At 34.8% G+C, this 19,538-nt stretch overlaps 1 protein-coding gene across 1 annotated transcript in view; it reads left to right on the forward strand.

Annotated features, from left to right (window-relative positions):
* The first annotated feature begins 353 nt into the window (after window positions 1–353).
* Window positions 354–19,538, forward strand: part of NAMPT (nicotinamide phosphoribosyltransferase) — a 33,359-nt gene continuing 14,174 nt past the window's right edge. Inside the window, exons 1-6 of the mRNA XM_011372509.2 lie at window positions 354–540; window positions 8,038–8,194; window positions 9,565–9,668; window positions 11,581–11,709; window positions 16,819–16,977; window positions 17,574–17,710. Coding sequence (XP_011370811.1) covers window positions 484–540; window positions 8,038–8,194; window positions 9,565–9,668; window positions 11,581–11,709; window positions 16,819–16,977; window positions 17,574–17,710 — 743 coding nt within the window. The 5' untranslated portion in view covers window positions 354–483. The remainder of the gene's footprint in view (window positions 541–8,037; window positions 8,195–9,564; window positions 9,669–11,580; window positions 11,710–16,818; window positions 16,978–17,573; window positions 17,711–19,538) is intronic.

Raw genomic sequence — 19,538 nt, forward strand, 5'->3', positions numbered from 1 at the left:
CCCGCTCATCGAGGTAGGAAATGCCCCTGCCCAGCCCCGCCGGGCCAGGCGGGGAAATGAAACCAAAGCGAGGGCCCGAGTTCCCGGGGTGGGCGTCTCTGAGAAAGAGCGCGTGCCTCACGTCCTCCCGGCCCAGCCCCGCCCCCTGCGCGCTGCGCACGCGCGACCTTGCCCCGCCCCTCGCGTCCCCGCCAGAGGGATGGAGGGGAAGGGGAGGGGGCGGAGACGGGAGAGCCGAGGTGAGTAGGCTATCAGAGTCCCCAGACTGCTAGCGCGTGAGCCGCCGCTATCCGCGCTGCGTCAGAGCTCCCGGGCCCGCCCTCCTCAGGCCCCTCCTCCCCGCTCTGCTTTCCTCCTCCTCTACCCCTCCCCCTCCGGCCGAGCAGTGACTTAAGCAACGGCGGGCGGTGAAGCCCATTTTTCGCCTTCCTCGCAGTGGCGGCTGGCAGCCCCCGGCACGCGGCCCCCACGTTCTGGTCCGAGATGAATGTTGCAGCAGAAGCCGAGTTCAACATTCTCCTGGCTACCGACTCCTACAAGGTAGAGGCTCGGGGCGGGGCAGGTGAGGGAGGAGGAGAGGGCGCGTTGGGGACGAGCGCGAGGTTGCGGGGTTGGGGGTGGCGGGTCTGAGGTTGTGGTGCGGGGCAGCTCCGAGAGGAGGCGCGGGCAGCCGCGCCGGGCAGGTGAAACTGGCGCTGCAGTGGCGAGGAGGTGGATGGAGGAGGGATGGACGGATGGACGGCAGGAGGCGGGGCCTGGCGGTGCGTAGTGGGGGGCGCGGCGAGGGGCTGAGGCGGGCTGAGCCGGCGTCGCCTGCGGGCGGTTTCGCCTGCAGCGCGGGGCTAGGGGGTCGGGGCTCCGCCTGGCTCAGCGGGCCCGGGGCCGGGCGGGTTTGGGCGTTAGCGGCCGAGCGCACGCCTTCCCCGGGAGCGCGCCCTTTTGGCCCCCGGCCGGGCTGGACTGGCCCGGGCGAGGAGTCGGCCGAGGAGCGGGTCAGTTAGGTAACAACTACCCCTGGGGCTCGGCGCTGGAGAGAGGGCGCAGGGTTTGAGAAATGGGGTTTTCCTCCACGGAGCTGAGTCGGGTGCACTCAGCTCTTGCTGGGAAGATAACGTCTCTTCTCTAGGAAGGTGTGGGCGAGGTCCTGGTAGGGGTGCCGGATTAGCCAGCCACGGTCCTCTGCCTGTGGCCTGGGTACGGAGAACACTTATCTGTCCCCGGTAGCAGTGCTGGATTCCCCGGTACCACTCCACTGGGCTCCGTTTCAAACTGCTTTGCTCCTAGTGGTCACTTATGCTCCGTGTTGCAAAGGCTAATCTGCCCTTATTCCATTAGGGCCACTACAGGATTTCTATGAAAAGGAAAGTGAAACTCGAGGAGTTAAATGAACTATAGTTTTAACCTTGGAGAACTTATAGAAGAGAGAAATGGCACAACATTGTGTTCATATGCACATTGGACACTTGCATGTATATCTGCCCTATTTTATTTGAAACACCCATTAGGAAAGAATGATGAGAAAAAAATGTGATAGGTCTTTCCTCTAGTTTTCAAATTATATGACTGAATTATATGATTTACTTTGCTAAGCTTGGTAAACCAGGACACTTAAAAGATGAAATGTGAACCAGAAATCCTTGTGCGAAATAAATTTTAGTTTTTACTTAAGCAACATGATGGTTTGGAATACAGTGGTAAAACATTGTTCTCATGTTTTTGTTTTGTGCTGTGATTTTTTTTCTTTTTCTTTTCTTAAATATTACAAGTATCTTGGAGAGTCTCGTTTTACTTGTTTTGTCCATTTCTTCCCAATTAGAATAATTTAGATGGATTATTATTTAAAGTAGAACCAAGTTTCACTAACGAGTGGTCTCTTAAATGGAAATTTAAAGTAGAAATATACACTATTGCCAGATTATGGTATTATCAGATATGATTTACATGTCCCAGAAACTTCCTCTGTGTTCTCTTAGTTCAATCATAGTGTTTTGAGTACCTTTAATAGTGATTTTAGAGTGGTTTCATTCATAGTTTTTTCTTAACTAAATTTTTTTAACTAAATCTTTAACTTTCAAAATTTTTTCAAGTAGCAACATGATTTAATTGAAACGGGAAATGTAGATGGATGTTGTTTGGTCTAACTTTTAAAAATAAAATAAATACAAGTTCTTTTGGTTTGTAATTCCTCTAGCCATTATACATAAGGAATGTAAAATTGCTTCAACGTTAATTTCCTGGTATGCTTTAATTAGGAAAGTGAGTTACTTTAAAGTTTTCTAATCTAGTAGGGCATACTTAACTGCTCCATTAGAATTCCCATCTGTTTAACGTTTATTCCTATCCCTTTTCAAGTCATACTTGTATGTTTATCCCCTTTCTAATATGAAACTTTTTTCCCCCAAAAAAATCCCTTCATGAGGATTCATTCAGGTTGATATGCCTTTATACCAGTGGTTTACAGCTGTACAGTAAAATAAATTGTGTATTCCACACTTACATTTTTAGTCTTTAAGTTTCATTTTCCTTATATTTTTAGTGGTCCTTATAGGCCGTATTCCATTTTTGCCTTTTTCTATTCTTGGGTGAAGAAGAGACAGAAATTATAATCTTGAGGTTACAAGTAATGAAACTTTTATTTGGAAATTTCATGAGTATATTACATATTCTTATCAGCACTTACAAACAATGGACCAATTAAAGAACCTAGTGGCTTTAAATGGAAGAGAGCAGCATATTGTTGATTTCTTTCTAAAACTGTGGGAAGGATCTTTGGTTGTCTAAGGACTACAAAAAGGTTTTTCGCAAGGTGGGACAGTGTCCGAGTCCATGACAACATGAGTGTTTTGTTTTTACTTGTATCCTCTCGAAAGGGTTTAGGACAATTTGGACCAAAGGAGGAGCATTTAAAATATATATCCATTTCTGTAATCATTCCTTATGATACATAATAAGGAGCTAGGACAACAAGTAAGTGTGGGTGTTCCATTTTCATCCCGTGTTCTTGGTACAAATAAAAAAGACACTTAAATGTTAATAATCTTCTGTCATTTTCAAAATGGCTTAAAGCAGAATTATTACTGGATTGTATTTATGTTTTGCTAATCCGGCTAGGGAAAGGTGCATTTGGACTGGCCTGAGCCATTGAAGTGCTTGAAAAGCATTTGGAATTTTTTGTAAAGGAGGCAGGATATTTTTTTTTCACTTACCTGTGAGATAGCCATTGGTCAATATCCAAATAACTAGATCATTAAAAGATGCTTTTCTTTTCCATTCTTCCTTTCTCTTGCTCCTATGTAGAAAATGTAACAAACTACAGCAGAGAATTGTTTTAACATTTCTGAACATTTTACCTATTAGCAGATTAAAATAAAACGCCAATTGAGCTGTAGTTGAAAAAAATATATAGTGCACAAAAGTAATCTCTAAGCAATTTACACTTTAAACCACATCAAATATCAGTTAGGAACTATGCTGTCCAGTGTGGGTTGCTTCTCAAAAGGTAATTTGTAAACTAGTTATCTAAAACTTTGCACTTTATCATTCATTTAATAAATATGGTAGACCTATTAAGTATTCTAAAAGACAAGAGATGTCTCTTACAATCCAAATGGGTGAAAGTTGATTTTAGAGAATTTATGAAAGGCTGTATAATTTATGGTGATTAGGCACCCAAGACAACTTTTTTAAAAAAGATTTTGCTTCCTTGTCAGTGGCAGAATAACAAATCTTAAAAGCTTTGGCTTTTTGAAGGAAAAGAGTTGAGGAAATATGAGAATCCTCTTATGGCCGAGTTAGTCCTGCCTGGGACTTGGGCTACCCAGTGTCTGCCTCTTAGCTGTTACTATTTGTCATAGTTGCTTCCCTTTCACTGCTTCTAAATGGACACTTAAATATTGTCACAGTGCGCAGCCTGAGCCTTGTGAGGAGTGAAGTACTGCTGTAGTTTGTATGTCAGAGACTATTTATGCATTCTTATGATGTAATTTTTCCAGTAAGTTTTATTTTGAGTTATAGGAAAAATTTAGGCAACAGAAATAAAATCCTATATTTAAATCATAAATATACTTCATAGGAAAATTAATTTAGGTCAGTAATATTGCAAAACATTAAATAGCAGAAGCCGATGTCTTCTTCGTCAGATGATGAAATCTCTTTTTGAAGTGTCAGGGAAAGATACAAGTTTCCAGGAACTCTGTGTCAGGAGGTTTAAGGGAAGAGGCAATGTAATGATTATTGATGGCTTTACAATTTCTCCCCTTCTCTAAAATAATATCCAAAAATCCTTAAGCCTGTTTTTTACATTGTTATTGCTTTAAAGCCAAATAGCAATGTATTATTTTCTGGAGAAATAGAAGTATTTCCAGGGCTTGAGAAGTCTTAAATAATATTGAAAAGAAGAAAGATTTTCGTTTTATTTTTTGCTGTTTCTAACATATTGGCTTTGAAGAGGCAGAAAGTCTTAGCCAGCGTAAGGCTGAGTGGATCCTCTTTAGAGTGCCCTTAGATATGTAGGTAACATAACTTACTCTGTGACCTTGGTTATATTATCCCATGTGCTCTTTTATGCACATGATGTTGTTAAAATGTTGACTTGTGATTATTTCTTAGCAGTTAAAAATAAAATTATAACTGAAAAAGTGGGGTAGTAGTAATTGCCTTTGGTCATGTGATCCCATTGTGAGAGGAAAGCTCTTGGTAAGATCTGTTCAGCCTTATAGGAAATCTAGAGAAGCTCAGGAGAAAATTAGACTGCTCTCACAGAAAGATTTTGTACAACAAATATTTCTCATACTTTAAATGTCATACTTGGGACAAGGATATTTAGCCTTGGGATTCCAATTTTTAAAGGCTTCTCTTTTCATGAAGTAAATTAATCACATAACTAAAATTAAGTTTTACCAAAAGAGCTACGTTTTCTTGTGTGCCCATGTTCTTTACCACTCATTTATTTATGTACTGGCAGTGCTCTGTTAGCTGCAGGAAGGCCATGCCAGTTTAGGAAACATTTCTAGGGGTAAGGTTTGCTGAAGATGGTATGAAAAATCTTGTAAATAATTTTAAATTTATTGTAGAACCATTTTCTACAGTGATAGAAACCAAAGCAGTGGTTAAAAAAAAAAAAATCATGATTTAAGAGCTCCCTTTTTATAGTGCTCTGTTATTTTGAATACTATGAAACTTTTTGTTAGTATTACCTAACATATTTGAGCTCTTAATTTCCTTATTCATTCCTTCCAAGGCCTTCCCCATCACTGTAAATGGCATCTTTATTCACCCAGGTGCTCAAGCCAAAAATCTAGGAGACAAACTTAATTCTTCCCCCTCCTTATTCTCCAGATCTCATCACCCTAATTCTCTTTTACCTCCAAAGATATTGAGCCAGTTGTCTCACCTAACCTAGTCTTTGGCTGTAGCCTCCTACCATATGTTCCTGCATCCACTCTGGTCACCCTGTAATCCATTCTCTACTTTACCACCATGCTGATCCTTGTAAATGTGAATCAGATCATAGTCCCTCCAGCTTAAAACATACTAATGGCTTCCCACTGCAGTCGATATAAAATTCAAGCTCCTTGTTGTAACCTGTAAGCCTTACATGATCTTGTCTCTGCATTTCTCTCTGACTTGTACCATGTACCTCCTCCTCCCCATTCTCTAAGCACTCACCACTCTGACCTTTATTCTGTTCTATCCTTTACGTCATCTCCTATCTCTTCGTTGTTTAGGTCTTGCTCATTTGTGTATTCTCTGATCTTTCAGCTCTCATTAGTTCCATGAAAATAGAAACCACTTCAGTCTATTTACTTCCAAGTCCTCAGAATCTGAAACAGTGCCTGATACATAGTGGGTACAGAGTGTATATTTGAGAATGAATGAACTATTTATAAAATAATAATTTATTGATTTCAGTTTCTACTATATCTTCTCAATTTCTGGTTAAGGTTCCAAGGGGTTCAGAGCGAACAGTTTAGCAGAAAGTAAAATGAAGAGAAATAGAAAACTTAGCAAAACTAAAATTACTATAAAACATCTGTTGGCTGTATTTTTAGAATAGTATTTACTAAGAAGCTCCATTTAAAGTTTTCCCTTAAAACAATGTTATACACCAATATAAATATCTGAACATACTATTATTGTTTTGTAAAACTATTGGGTGTTAGTAGATGATTAATAGTAAATTATGTTTCATGGTTAATTGCTGGAGAGTTTGCCTAGACAACTTAGATGCTTTAGCTAAATTCTAAAACAGTTCCCTTAAGTTTCTTCAAAGAAGATTTTAGAAATCATACTTTATTTCTAATTTAGCAGCCTAGACAATTTTGTGTTTTTAATAGCATTTATTTTCAGAGGTGGTATTCTGAATATTTATGCACAGGTTTCAAGTACCATTATTGAAGAACATAGCTAAAGTAAAGCTTCAAAATTATAAACACATTTAATTATTGTCCAGAACTGGAACTGTATTCATTCAGGTTTTCAGTGTCGCTATGTATTAGGTGGCAGTATCTTTATAATTAGTTTCTTAAATAGTTGAAATTGTAATCATTTATTACTAGGGTATCATTGAGATATAGATTTATGTCTATATATTTGCATTGTAGTGAATTGCCTGATTTACATTGTAGTGAATTGCCTGATTTAATTGCTCTGGATTTTGTATTAGTTATTTTATATATATACTTCTTAAATCTTCTTAAACTTACAGTGGTATCAGTCCCTGGGTTCTAACCAAAAAGACATTAGCATATATTACTAAATTTTGATGAGGCTCTGGTACAACAGAAAGTTCTAATCTGTTGCCTGACTTAGCAGTGAGACCACGTATTAATATTAAGATTCACCCCCAGCATTGCTTGTAGGCAACATGAGGGTGCTATTTTTATAGAGTTGCAAAGTTGCTTCTATTAGAGAGGCAACTAAATTATTTTGAATATTTGCGATTTTTTGCTCTCTCTACAGGGTATATTCATCTTAGAATTTTTGTGCTTTAAGTTAAAACCAAGTTTTACTAGGATTAAAATTATGCAGCCAAACAAGGAAAATGTTGGTTTTCCCAAACTTCAGATCAGCGCTAAACAGGAAAAATGGTTTATGTTTGCAGTGGTCATCCATGAAACTTGATCTGCAAAGATGTATTGCACCGTTACCCTTATTCACCACCCAGTACTTTTAAGCTTAAGGGCATTATTATTCCTACTCTTTCAGTTGGGCAAATACACATTATTCTTCAAGTTACTTTTTTAACCACATTAAGATATAATAAAATTCAAATTTTAATGAACACTTTTTCTTAAAACAAAAGCATAAATTTTGAACAGTAACTCTTACCCAAATTCATGGAAATATGTGATAATACCTCTTCATATTTTTAAATATATAAGGATTTGATGTTGCATTGTATTTATTTACCAACTCAGAGGTCATTTGAGCAAAAGAAAGATTACAAAACAAGATTTTTTTTTTTTTTTTAAATTTTTTGCTGCTGCTGCTTATGCATTCATTCAGGTTTTCAGTGTCACTATGAAGACTGGAAGACATCATTCTCACTACCTCATTATACAGACGAAGAAGTAGAGCCATGGGAAATCACTACTATTGACTTAACAAACATACCACATTTAGATAGTAACAGTACCAAATTCTTCTTTCAGTTCATTCTTTTATATTGTGTGTGTGCCCACCAGGCAGCTAGTTGCACCTCTCTTTCCCCAATGAAGACTCTTCCCCCAGATCAAGTGAGATATCTGTCTTTGTACTTTTGTTCCAGGTATATGGCTTAGAAGCCTTGCACTTCTTAAGTTCAGTCTGCTCTTTTCTAAAATTTAATGCTCTCCTGTGGTTTTGAGTTTAAGATACTGAACTCTTTAAAGTATCTTAATAAATATACTTATTTTTTATTTTTCATAGCCAAGAAAAGAAGCTAATCAATTGCAAATAAGTATAGTTTCTCTGGCTTTCAATAATTTCCAACCCTTTCTGTTGTGATTCATAGCCTATTCTTGTGTTTTCTAACTCAAATATCTCTTTTTTATATAGGTTACTCACTATAAACAATACCCACCCAACACAAGCAAAGTTTATTCTTACTTTGAATGCCGTGAAAAGAAGACAGAAAACTCCAAAATAAAGAAGGTGAAATATGAGGAAACGGTATTTTATGGGCTGCAGTACATTCTTAATAAGTACTTAAAAGGTATTATTTGTCCCGGATATTTAAAACACTGCTTTTAAATTGTTATATTCTGTTATTTGAAGGAACTTTCTGAATGGTTTAATTTTGATATTTAATTACTTTAATGACTTTAGAAGTTCTTTTGGAATTTTTTAAAAATCTCCTAATTCGAATGCATTAAATCTTATAATTTGAAGTATGTGCTTGCTGTTCTAAATATGAGAAAAAAATTCTAAAACTAATAAGTTCGAGAATAAGTTTAGAAAAGTCACTAATATTTGTGGCTAATATGGTTTGTTAATAGACTTCAGTCATTTAATTCAAAATAAAGAATTTGTTATTAACCTGGGAACTCGTTTCGAATTATGGTAGCAATTATAATTAAAATATTTTATGCTAGTCAGTTTTACCTTAAGGCCTTTTTTCAAAACTATCTATAACTATGAACTTAGTCTCAAATGCGTGGTAAAGCATATTAAAGCAGAAAATTCCCCAGAGTAAGTTTCTTTGCTTTCTTAATTGAAAGCAAATTAGAGAACAGAGTTCTCTATATTGGGGGAAATTTTATCTCTAACCTTTTCAAATAAGAATCATCAGAATTAAATACAGCTAATCACCATAATCTTGGCAGTTTTACGATCAGATAGTTTGGATATGTTATACTATTGAAAACCTACTTGGATATCAAAAGTACTTCTTTGAAGCAAGACTACCCAAGATATTTTGAATGAGTTTCCTAGTCACACTTAAGTCCTACAGATAAAAGACTTCATATTAGTTATTATTAATTTTAGCTAAAATATGTTGACTGCCTGTTATAAGCCAGCATTAATTTAAGTGCTTCATATGTCTTAACTCATTTAGTCCTCACAACCATTCTATAAGCAGGTGCTCTACTATTGTTATCCTCATTTTACAGATGAAGAAAGTTTACTAAAAGTATATTTGGGGGACAAAATGTAGTCATTGTGGAAGTTATTGGATTTTCAGCCCTAAGGCATCCTTTATAAATAGAGTGAGTGAGAAGATTCACCTGGAAAATCATCTGTATCAAAGGCTTACTCTCTCAAATTTGAAAAGTATAGAAATTAATAGCGATAGAAAAAATGTCTTCTTAGAAATTAATTTATTATTGTGATTTTTTAAAAAAATATACATGTAATAATTTCTACACCTTTACTTTTCAAATAAGAAATTAACATGCTTAGAGTGATGATTAAAAGTGCAAATTTCTTTTCTGGCTCTGCTTTTGATTCTGAGTGAGTTATTTACCTCTCACTTCTTATTTTTTATCCAGAGACTGGGTGAAATAGCTAGAGATATTAATCCTGTAACAACTCAGCAATTCACAGAATGCTTTTTGAAATGTAAACAGATGTTTATCCTTTTAGGTAAAGTAGTGACCAAAGAGAAGATCCAGGAAGCCAAAGAGGTGTACAAAGAGCATTTCCAAGATGATGTCTTTAATGAAAAGGGATGGAACTACATTCTTGAGGTAAATAATGGTTTCATGTTTTGATCCATTATTTCGGGTTTGCTTTTAGTTCAAAATTTCTTGCAGAAGAATTTGAATAGAAGGCGAGATGTATAATTACAGCTCTTTTCTGTCTGTGACCCAAATATAACTGTTTTTGACATTCTAGTGTAAAGATAAGGATAACATTTACATTTGGGGGGGCGTGGTAGATCATTAGTATCTAGAATCTAAAGCAATTCTAAGTAATTTGTTATAATAAATTGTAATTTAAGAAAGGTGATTTAGTCCTTTGAAAATACACTAATTAAAAAGGGGCATGTTTATTTGGCAATTTCAAAATTTAGGTCTATTTTTTTTACTATAGATTATCTAAGAAAATAGATATTGTGAGTCTATCACTACACACACGCACACACAATAGTTCTAGGAAATTTCCCTTATTCAGTAGTTAAAATGGTTTGGTGCAGATCCATGAAGTTGATTTTTATTCTTTGTTGCACTGTAATATTCATATCTAGCATGTTTGGATCTACTGCTTACATTTTTGGGCATCCAAAGACGTAGTAATTAAGTTATAAGGGTTGAATGTCCTCTAGTGGTTTTCTTTATTACAAAGATAGATTGGGAATGGGATCTATTGGTATCTTGCAGTGTTAAGTGTTAGTTAATTAATTTACATCTAAGAATGAGTATCTTTTCCATTGTAGACTATTAAACATAAAATAATTAGAAATACCTTAACTTTCATGCCTATATTGTAACATTGAGTTTTACTATTTGGTGCTTATGGGTCTTTGAAGAAGTCAGGTAAGCACTCTCATGCTGTAGTTTTTCCATAGTAAGGTTAGTAAAATATGTTGAGTATAACTCCTGCACTTATCTCATTTGGTTGCTAGGAGAATAATAGTAATAGATAAGTTAGGTGCTATGCTTATTAATATAATTTTCAGTGGCCAGGGTGATAAATCTTTTGATTTTATGTTCAGAGAATCTTAGGGATTCACAGGTTCTCTAGAGATAACTCTTGTCTAACCCCATTTTACAAGCATAGGGTCTGAGACCTTGAGATGTTAAATGACTCGTCCAAGGTCTCCTACCTACTTTTAAGTCCCTAAGGCAGTATTTTTTCTGTTATATCATGAGGCCTTCAGTTCTTCTCATTAAACACATTGTTCTTTTACCTAGTTACTTTGTCCCAAATTATATAAATAAACTGAGGATTTCCGAAACAACTTGCCTTCCTAGCCAAAAGTTAGCCACACCTTTTAGCTTTAAAAGAGGGAAGGTGTAATTAAACATCTAGTAGCTTACAATGTAGCAAATATATTCTCAGCCTAAGAGAATTGTTGTGCTTGGATATTGAATGGCAAAGCTCTAGAAAGTATACTTTAATGATTCAATCTGTCTACTACCAAAATGGTTTCAGGTCTACTACCAGAATAAAGAGAAAACTATTTAAGTTTCTTCTAATAGCAGGGATCTATCATTCTTTTCTCTTTTGTTTGTTGTGCGTTTTGTTCTTTAATAGTAGTCTCTTGTTTTATCTTTCACTCTTTAGCCTTTTATGAAAATGACCTACTTAAAAGAAAGATTGTGTTTTTGGAATATGTTGGAATAAACTCTTATTTTTTGAAAGAGTGGGGAGGAACAACCTTTTTTGATGCACTTGAAATTATCTCTATCTTATAGTGATAAATGTTCATAGTAGAAGCACTCTGACAACATAAAATTTAAAAATTAGTAACAGTGCCTAAGCTGTTAGCTAATTTTATTTCAGGAGCTTAAGGATATTCTGACTAGATGATTAACATCTGCAATTGCAGTTTCTAACACAATAAGATTGGCTTCTATAAACTATAAAGAACCTTATTAAAACAGGTAACTGCATATCATCTTTTAAATAAATAAATTCATTATTGTCTCTTACCAGAAATATGATGGGCATCTTCCAATAGAGGTAAAAGCTGTTCCTGAGGGCTCTGTCATTCCCAGAGGAAATGTTCTCTTCACAGTGGAAAACACAGATCCAGAGTGTTACTGGCTTACAAATTGGATTGAGGTAAATTGTTTTGTTTTTAATTCTGATTTAACATTAATTGAAGATATAAAAAACATTCAACTGGGATTCTAGTTTAAAAATTGCTAATTTAATTACTAATAAAGCTACGTAATCTCCTACAATTTAATAAACCTTTCCAGTCCTCAATTTCCTCATCTATAAAATAACAGTTGTACTAAATAATCTTAAAGGTTTCTTTCAGTGAAATCTCATGTTCTGAGATTTTATTTAAATCAAATTATTAGTTATTACTGTTAAAGGTCAGTTGGCGTCTTTTTTATTTGTTGCAATCCTTACTATATATTATCGTAGAGAAAAAATTAGAAAAACACCACAGGTACATTTTTAGTAACTTAAAACATTTCATTTTATGGCCATTCTATTCCAGTTAGACTAAAGGAATTTTGTTCAAATTTTTAATAGCTGATTTCTTCATTCTTATCAACTAAGGACCTATGCTGTACCACCTGATGTTTCTCATCTAAATACATTCAAGATTTGCTTATTATTTTAATTCCTAAGCACAAAAGGAAGCTACATTATAGAATCTGAGTTTATGTTAAAGCCTTTTTGTTTTTCCTTGCATCTATACTTAAGCAGTTATGTTTTCATATGCTCATAGTTTTGATATTAATAATCTACTTAGCCCTTCAACAGCTTAATTTAGCTTTTATCTATAAGAGGAAATATTTTAGAAAGTGACCATAGAAATACCAACTTTCAGTTTGAGAGATGTTTAGAATTGACTCTTTATCTTATTAGTTTATTCATTAAACTTTTTTGTTATATTGTAAAATAATACATTTGAGGTTCATTTGTAAAGACTGAACAAAATTTAGAAAAAGTAAGAGGTCCAAGAATATGTTTGAAATTCATTTTTGCTAAGTTGACAAGAAATTTAAAACTTTCTTATTAGACTCTTAATGGGCCATCAACTAATAATAAGCTAATAGTCTCCGAAAAAAAATGTACAATTAACTAAAAAAGTTGATTGCTATGTTTTAAAACTTTGAATTAACTGTGAACTCAAAGTAAGAGAAAATATATCTTATTAGTTTTTCACAATTGTTATAGTGTTTGTACTGGCAAATATTTGATTTCGAGGAGATGGTATTATGAAAACACAACAGTAAATGAGTTCTTAACCACATCATCTAGTCTTTTTACTTTCAATGACAGAAGACCCTAAATACATAAATCTTATTGTGAAAATCATCATCTATGGATAATCTTTTTTTGCTTTTTTCTTTTTAGATAAGAATTTAATCAATAAGTGCTCTTCCCTCATGTCTAATTGAACTTCCATAAAGCAAATATTTATGGACATAGAGAACTCATTCCCAGTCTATCTTGCTGTATGTACATAATAAATAGTTTTTGTCTTCTTCAGAAAGTAAAAAAACACAAGCCTTTAAAAAATCCGTTTTAAAAATTATTATTTTGGTTTATTTCACTAAAAAACCATAAAGTACAAAATTTTATATAGAGATATTAGAGCAGTGGTATGTTAGCAAATATACAAATATCATTTTTAATTTAAAAATTATTAAACATGAAATCCAGTATGAGACTGTTAGATTTTGAAGAAAAGAAAAAGTACATAGTTCCTTGTTTTTATTTGCTTATAACCTGAAACAACTTATATCAGGTTTACCTTCTATTCTAAGGTATATTATTTTAAATAATTTCAGGCATTTTTACCTTGGCACAAAAATTAATGGTCTGACACAATTCCTTATCATAGTTTCTAATAGATCCATGTTTTATAAGACACTGTATTTGCTCTCAATGCTGGGTTTCCAGAAGAGACATCTTCATAGTAACTTTGTATCCTTTGTGGGATTTTATGTGGAGTTATAGGAGATTTGTCCTACTCTTACTCATCCCCAATCCAAGCTTACCACCTTGTATGTGACATCTGTTACCAAATTCAATAAACTTGTTATTTACAAACTTGAAGATGTTTTTCAGGCCATCCTTGATTTAAAACATTTTAAATAATAGTACTAAATAGTGCTCCTTCCAATTCTATCTCCCAGTGTATGTTCAAAGTTACTAATAACATTTTTTTATTGTTATTCACCATATACTGAATTTTAAAACCCACTAAAATTATTGAATAGCTTTATCAATTTCAATAGTAGTGCTAGAATAAATTTTAGTCCTCAAATCAGATTTTAAGACATATTTAAGAGAGCCTAAAGGTTCTACAGAGGTGTCTCAGACTTATGCGGGACTAAGGAATGAGCATATTGGGCTAAAGTTAGCCGTCTCTTCCAACAAAAACAACAACAACAACAAAACTTTATGCTGTTAGAAAAGATGACTTTAAACACTATTACATTAATCAAATGTCCTCATTTCACAGATGAGGAAATTGAGCCCTAAGAGGTGAACGGACTAGTTAACAGGGTAGGCCAGTCCCCTTACTACTGTACCACACCATAAATTCTTTATCCTGCACAGTAACGTTATTATAAATACATCTTAAATGAAATTTGCAGATTCATTTACTCTAGTTTTAGTTTTCAGCTAAAAATTTAATCTTGATTTATATGAGCAAATTGCTGTTTTGGAAGAGTTTCCAACAAGGCCTACTTTATTAGACCTTGGATTAACCCAAACTAACTTGCCTTTTTTTTCCCTTGCTTACACCTACAGTGATCTTTTTTAAAGGGGACTGATTTTATTAAGAGTATAATTTAAGCTGATTTTGTTGGACTATGGAAAGGAAATGGTGATGTGAAGGATCACTGTGTCTGATAGTTATTTCTCTCCTTCCCTGGCATTTTTCGAGGGGTAAGGTCAATCTTCTACCTTTATAACTCAACTAGAGTTGTTCACATTATGTTTTATCTACCTCATACTCCTAGATAATATCAATCTAAGTTAAATTAAAATGTTAGCGTTGATTGAAATTAATTCAGCAAATGAACATTGATTGAGTACCAGCTATATACAAAAAATGCTGGGCACAGAAATTAGAATAAGATATGTTTTATTTAAGGACCTTTGGAGAAGGAGCAATTCATTCTTAACTAACTACTAACATAAGTAAGAATGCTGAATTAGCAGAAAAATAGGTGACTCTGTCTAAGGAAACATAAAATGGAAAAAACAAATAAACTTTAATAAGGAAAGGAAGAGCTGAGGAAATGGCACAGTATTCTTAGAATAGCAAATGCCCAAAGGGGACTGCAGCACAAAAGTGGAAAATATAGTAGGAGATAAACCTTTAGAGGATAAACAAAGCAAATTTCTATATGAATTGGCTTTTTTCTCTATGGACAGTAGATAGTCCATTAAAGGATTTTAAAGAATGACACAACCTGAACAAAATTCTCACTTGAAATGATAACCAGTGATGATATGAAGAGTAAGTCAGAGAAGCTAAAGATTTAGAGGTAGGATAATCATGGGCATTGAGCAATGGAGGCATTGAGCAATAGAGTAAGTTCAGAAGCAGAATGTTTAGTGATTAGAGGTGATTGGTTATAGAGTTTAAGTTAGGAGTTGCATCAGATTTCTATTGTTATATAACAAACTACCCTAAAATAAAACAACTAGTATTTCTCATGATTCTGTGTTTGACTGGCTGATTCTCTTCTGGTCTTGCTTAGACCTTGGCATCTGCATTCAGCTGAGGGTTCAGCTAGGACAGGACATACTAAAATGGCCTTACTCCTGTGTCTGGGGCCTCACTTTATAACTTAGGATCCTTCACAACATGGTAGTCTCAAGGTTTTAGGAGAACACGAATAGAAACTGCAAAATCTCTTGAAACAGAAGTCCGAAAGTCATACAATACGGTCTCTGCCACCTTCTATTGGTTAAAAACAAATCATAAGGACAGCCCAGAATCAAGGAATGAAGAAACACTCTCTTGATGAGAGGAGCTGCAAAGATTTGGGGCCATATTTAATCAGTCATAGGAATCTAGTGCTACAGTTTTCATTTTCTTTGGTGACCGAGTTGAGAAGTCCAAAGTTAAATAGTCTCTCTGTTTTTACTTATTTTATTTATTGAACACTAGTATTCAGTATAAGCTCATTTTATAAATTTAAAATATTAAATACCTTTTCGATTGAGCTCAGACACTATTGTCATCTTAGTAGCTCCCTCTAAAACAAATTTGAGGTTGCTTCTAATAACAGCCTATCTGGTTTATAAAATAAAAATAGAAAATTATGATCTTTGAAGAAGGAATGCATTCCCAAGCCATAATAATTAACATGGTTGCCATTATTAAACATCAGACCTAACTTTGGAGTTTCCTGGCAGCCAGGGGGGAAAAAAGGAAACAGAAGGACAGTTTGATCAGAAAGTGGGAATCTAGCAGTTCTTCCATTTCCTCATTTGGGAACTTATAGGTACTAAGTTATAAAATAGACAGTGGCCTCGCAATTTTACAACATACGCAGAAATGTTTTGTGTGGCCTTCTTATAATGATGTTTGATAAAAGTCAAGGACTTAAAGCATAACTCAGTGAATAAAATTCTCTAGTGCTAAGCAAAAGTATCTCAAGTATATAACCTACCAATAGTCATATTAGCTCCAAAGAAAAATTAGATCAAAGACTGTCTAGAAGAGTAAATGAATAACTTTAGACCTATACTATTCAAGGTGTAGTCCATGGACCACTGCTGGTCCATGAACTGTTTGATGTAGATTCACATTAAATACAGAAATCAAGGATAAGCATTTAGAAGACTTTATGGTAATTGCCTCACAATCCAAGTGTGAGTGTATTTTATAAAACTGTTGGTCCATGACAGATTGAAAATCTTTTTAAAAGTTGGTCCTTCTTCATAGATTGTCTTTCTAAATATTATTTGCTTCTTTGGAACTTTGGATAGAAATTAAGTTATTTGATATTTTTTACTGGTAAGGACCTGGTATGTTTTTCCTTCATGTTGCTGGTTTGAGAGCCGAGCTATGCACTGTATCTGGAATGCATGTGTAGGCATCCTGTTACACAGTTGAAATATCTAAATGGTATTTTCAATAGTATGGAAGTCCAGGACGTATCTCCAGAGAAAGCTAGGTTTTCCTCAGAAAGAACCCAGTATTTTTTATATTAATATATGTGATTAATTTTATTATTACAGACTATTCTTGTTCAGTCCTGGTATCCAATCACCGTGGCCACAAACTCTAGAGAACAGAAGAAAATATTGGCCAAATATTTGTTAGAAACATCCGGTAACTTAGATGGTCTGGAATACAAGTTGCATGATTTTGGCTACAGAGGAGTCTCTTCCCAAGAGGTAAAAAACTGTGAAATGAAACTCATAAATAAAATGTGGAACCTTATAAATAAAATGTGGATTGTCCTCAATATATTACCATTATAAATGTTTTGGGAAATAATGGGATTACAATTATAAACTTTCTGGGAAATTATTGGTCTTCTATGTAGGCTACATTTTGAAATTCCAGAGATTCAGTCAATGTATTAAGTATCTACTATGTGTCAGCCTTTCTTCAAAGTACATGGAATATAGCTTTCAACAAATGTTCTTATCCTTTATATATTGGATGAATGGACTAATAGACAGATGGACAGACAGACATAATATAGCAAATGTCATATAATGCTACAGAGAAGCACAAGGCAGAGTAAGAGAAAAGAGGGTGATGAGAAGTGAGGGTGCGTCAATATTAAATAGTTCTCTTTGAGGAGATAAGAGTTAAAGTCGTAAAATATTTAGGAAAAACTAGATCTTTATCATAGAAATTATTATCTCTGAAATTAGTTAACTGTCTAAGAATAACAAAACAATAATTCCTTTGGGAGCTATGCTCTGTACTTCAAATAATGGGTTTTTCTTTTTTTAATTTCGATTCATGGTTTATTTTTCAGACTGCTGGTGTAGGAGCATCTGCTCATTTGGTTAACTTCAAAGGAACAGATACAGTAGCAGGAATTGCTTTAATTAAAAAATACTATGGAACAAAAGATCCTGTTCCAGGCTATTCTGTTCCAGCAGCAGAACACAGGTAAAATTCTGTTTTCATCCTCCTATTATCTAAACATTTGTTTTCTAAAACTACTAAGTTTTTTCACTCTTGTATTTGTAATTCGGTGATATTTTGCTTAACTACAAAGCCACATATTCCAGTAAATCCTCATGAATCTAAGTAATACAAATTCAGTATTACACTTTGTGCAAAAATTAGTATCAGAGAGGTAGAAAACTTTTAACTCTCCTGTTAGAAACGATTTAACAGCTTTTTTTCAACTCTTATATTGCCATATAGATTTTATGTTAAGGACTTTTTTATTGCCATATGCAGATAGATTTTATTTGTTAAATTAAGTCTAGGAGCACTCATTGTAAAATCTGGTTAACTTTTTTCCCTTTCCCTGCTCTTCTATATGACCTCACCTATCTTTGCCCTAGAAATTGTCATCTGGACCCAGTACCCTCAATTGTAGATGACCAAGTAAGCCCTTTTGATAAAAGGAAGACAGTTCAGGTTTTTCTTAGGCTTTCGTATCTGATCTTACTAAACCATCTCAAGTTAAGCTAGAAGGCAGTTATAATCTAGGCAGCAGCTGCTCAAGTCCTAGAGTTAACTTTGTTGAAAGTTAGCGGAGTTTGAAAAATGTATGCCAAAGTTTATTTCTGGTTCTTAAAACAAAATTTATTTACTATTTGAGGAGGTTTATCAGGTTCTACGCATACTTGAATATTGCAGCGTGCCAAAACCAGCAGTGATTATAGAATAAAGCTGAGCTTTTATTCAAGGCAGTCTGAGTGCTACAAGAGATAGAAAGATAAAAAACTGACCCTATCTTCAGAATAAAAATAGTGCACTAGCAACATTCTGCTCTGTCGATTAACTACTTTTAAAGAGGTACAATTAAAGTGTTTTAGTGGTGCAAGGAAAGGAAAGGAAGGAACATGGGTTTGTATTATTCCACTGGCAAGATCAAGAAAGGTTTTATAGAGATGGTATGTGAAATCTTGACTTCTTGAAGGAATGGTAAAATTTAATGGTAGTGATGGGGGAAATCACTCATTCTCTATTTATTGCATGCCTAACATGTATCAGGTATTTGTCCTGAAAGAGCAAGAATGAAAGAGTGTGTGAATGTGTTTAGAGAATCAGGGGTGAAACAGATTTTTGTAGGCAACATAGGGTAGACCGAGAAGACAGGCTAGTAAAGGCCCTCAAATTCATGGTTATTCTAATTCCATTTTTAAGTGGGAGGGGGCACTGAGGTCTGAGCAAAGAAGTGAAATATTTTAGAGAAATATTTTAAGATTATTTTGGTAGAATATCCTCTAAATTGGAAAAAAAGAGAAACAAGAAGGTAGAAGGCTTTATAGAAAGCTATTGCAGCAGTTTAGAGAGATAACAAGGTTAGAGCCAAGTGGTCAATGAATGGAAAGAAGTGGATAAACATGATCGGTGGCTTGGGAGATGAAATTGCTAGCCTAGAACTTGATGATTTGAACTGGGGCCCAGTAGAGATTAGATTTTCAGGTAACATTTATGAGCATTGGTGTATTAATAGGGCCTTGTTGAATACTTTCACATTTAAGAGTAGTGAAACTGGGAACATTTTTCATTAGCTAAAGGTTTTAAAGTTGCAGTATTTTTATTTTACACATCGATATATGTATATCTTTTAAAAACAACGTAGTATCCATATAACAGACTCTTGACCAATGGTTTTGTATCAGAGTAATAAGAGTATGGTATTATAAATCTGAGAATAAAGATAATATCTTAGGGCTTTCATGTTAAAACAGTGAAAATCCATATTATATTTATAGTCACATAATATTTACTATATTTGTAAATTTCAACTCCTTGA

This window comes from Pteropus vampyrus, unplaced genomic scaffold (assembly GCF_000151845.1).
Source record: "Pteropus vampyrus isolate Shadow unplaced genomic scaffold, Pvam_2.0 Scaffold208, whole genome shotgun sequence".
NCBI classification, from domain to species: domain Eukaryota; kingdom Metazoa; phylum Chordata; class Mammalia; order Chiroptera; family Pteropodidae; genus Pteropus; species Pteropus vampyrus.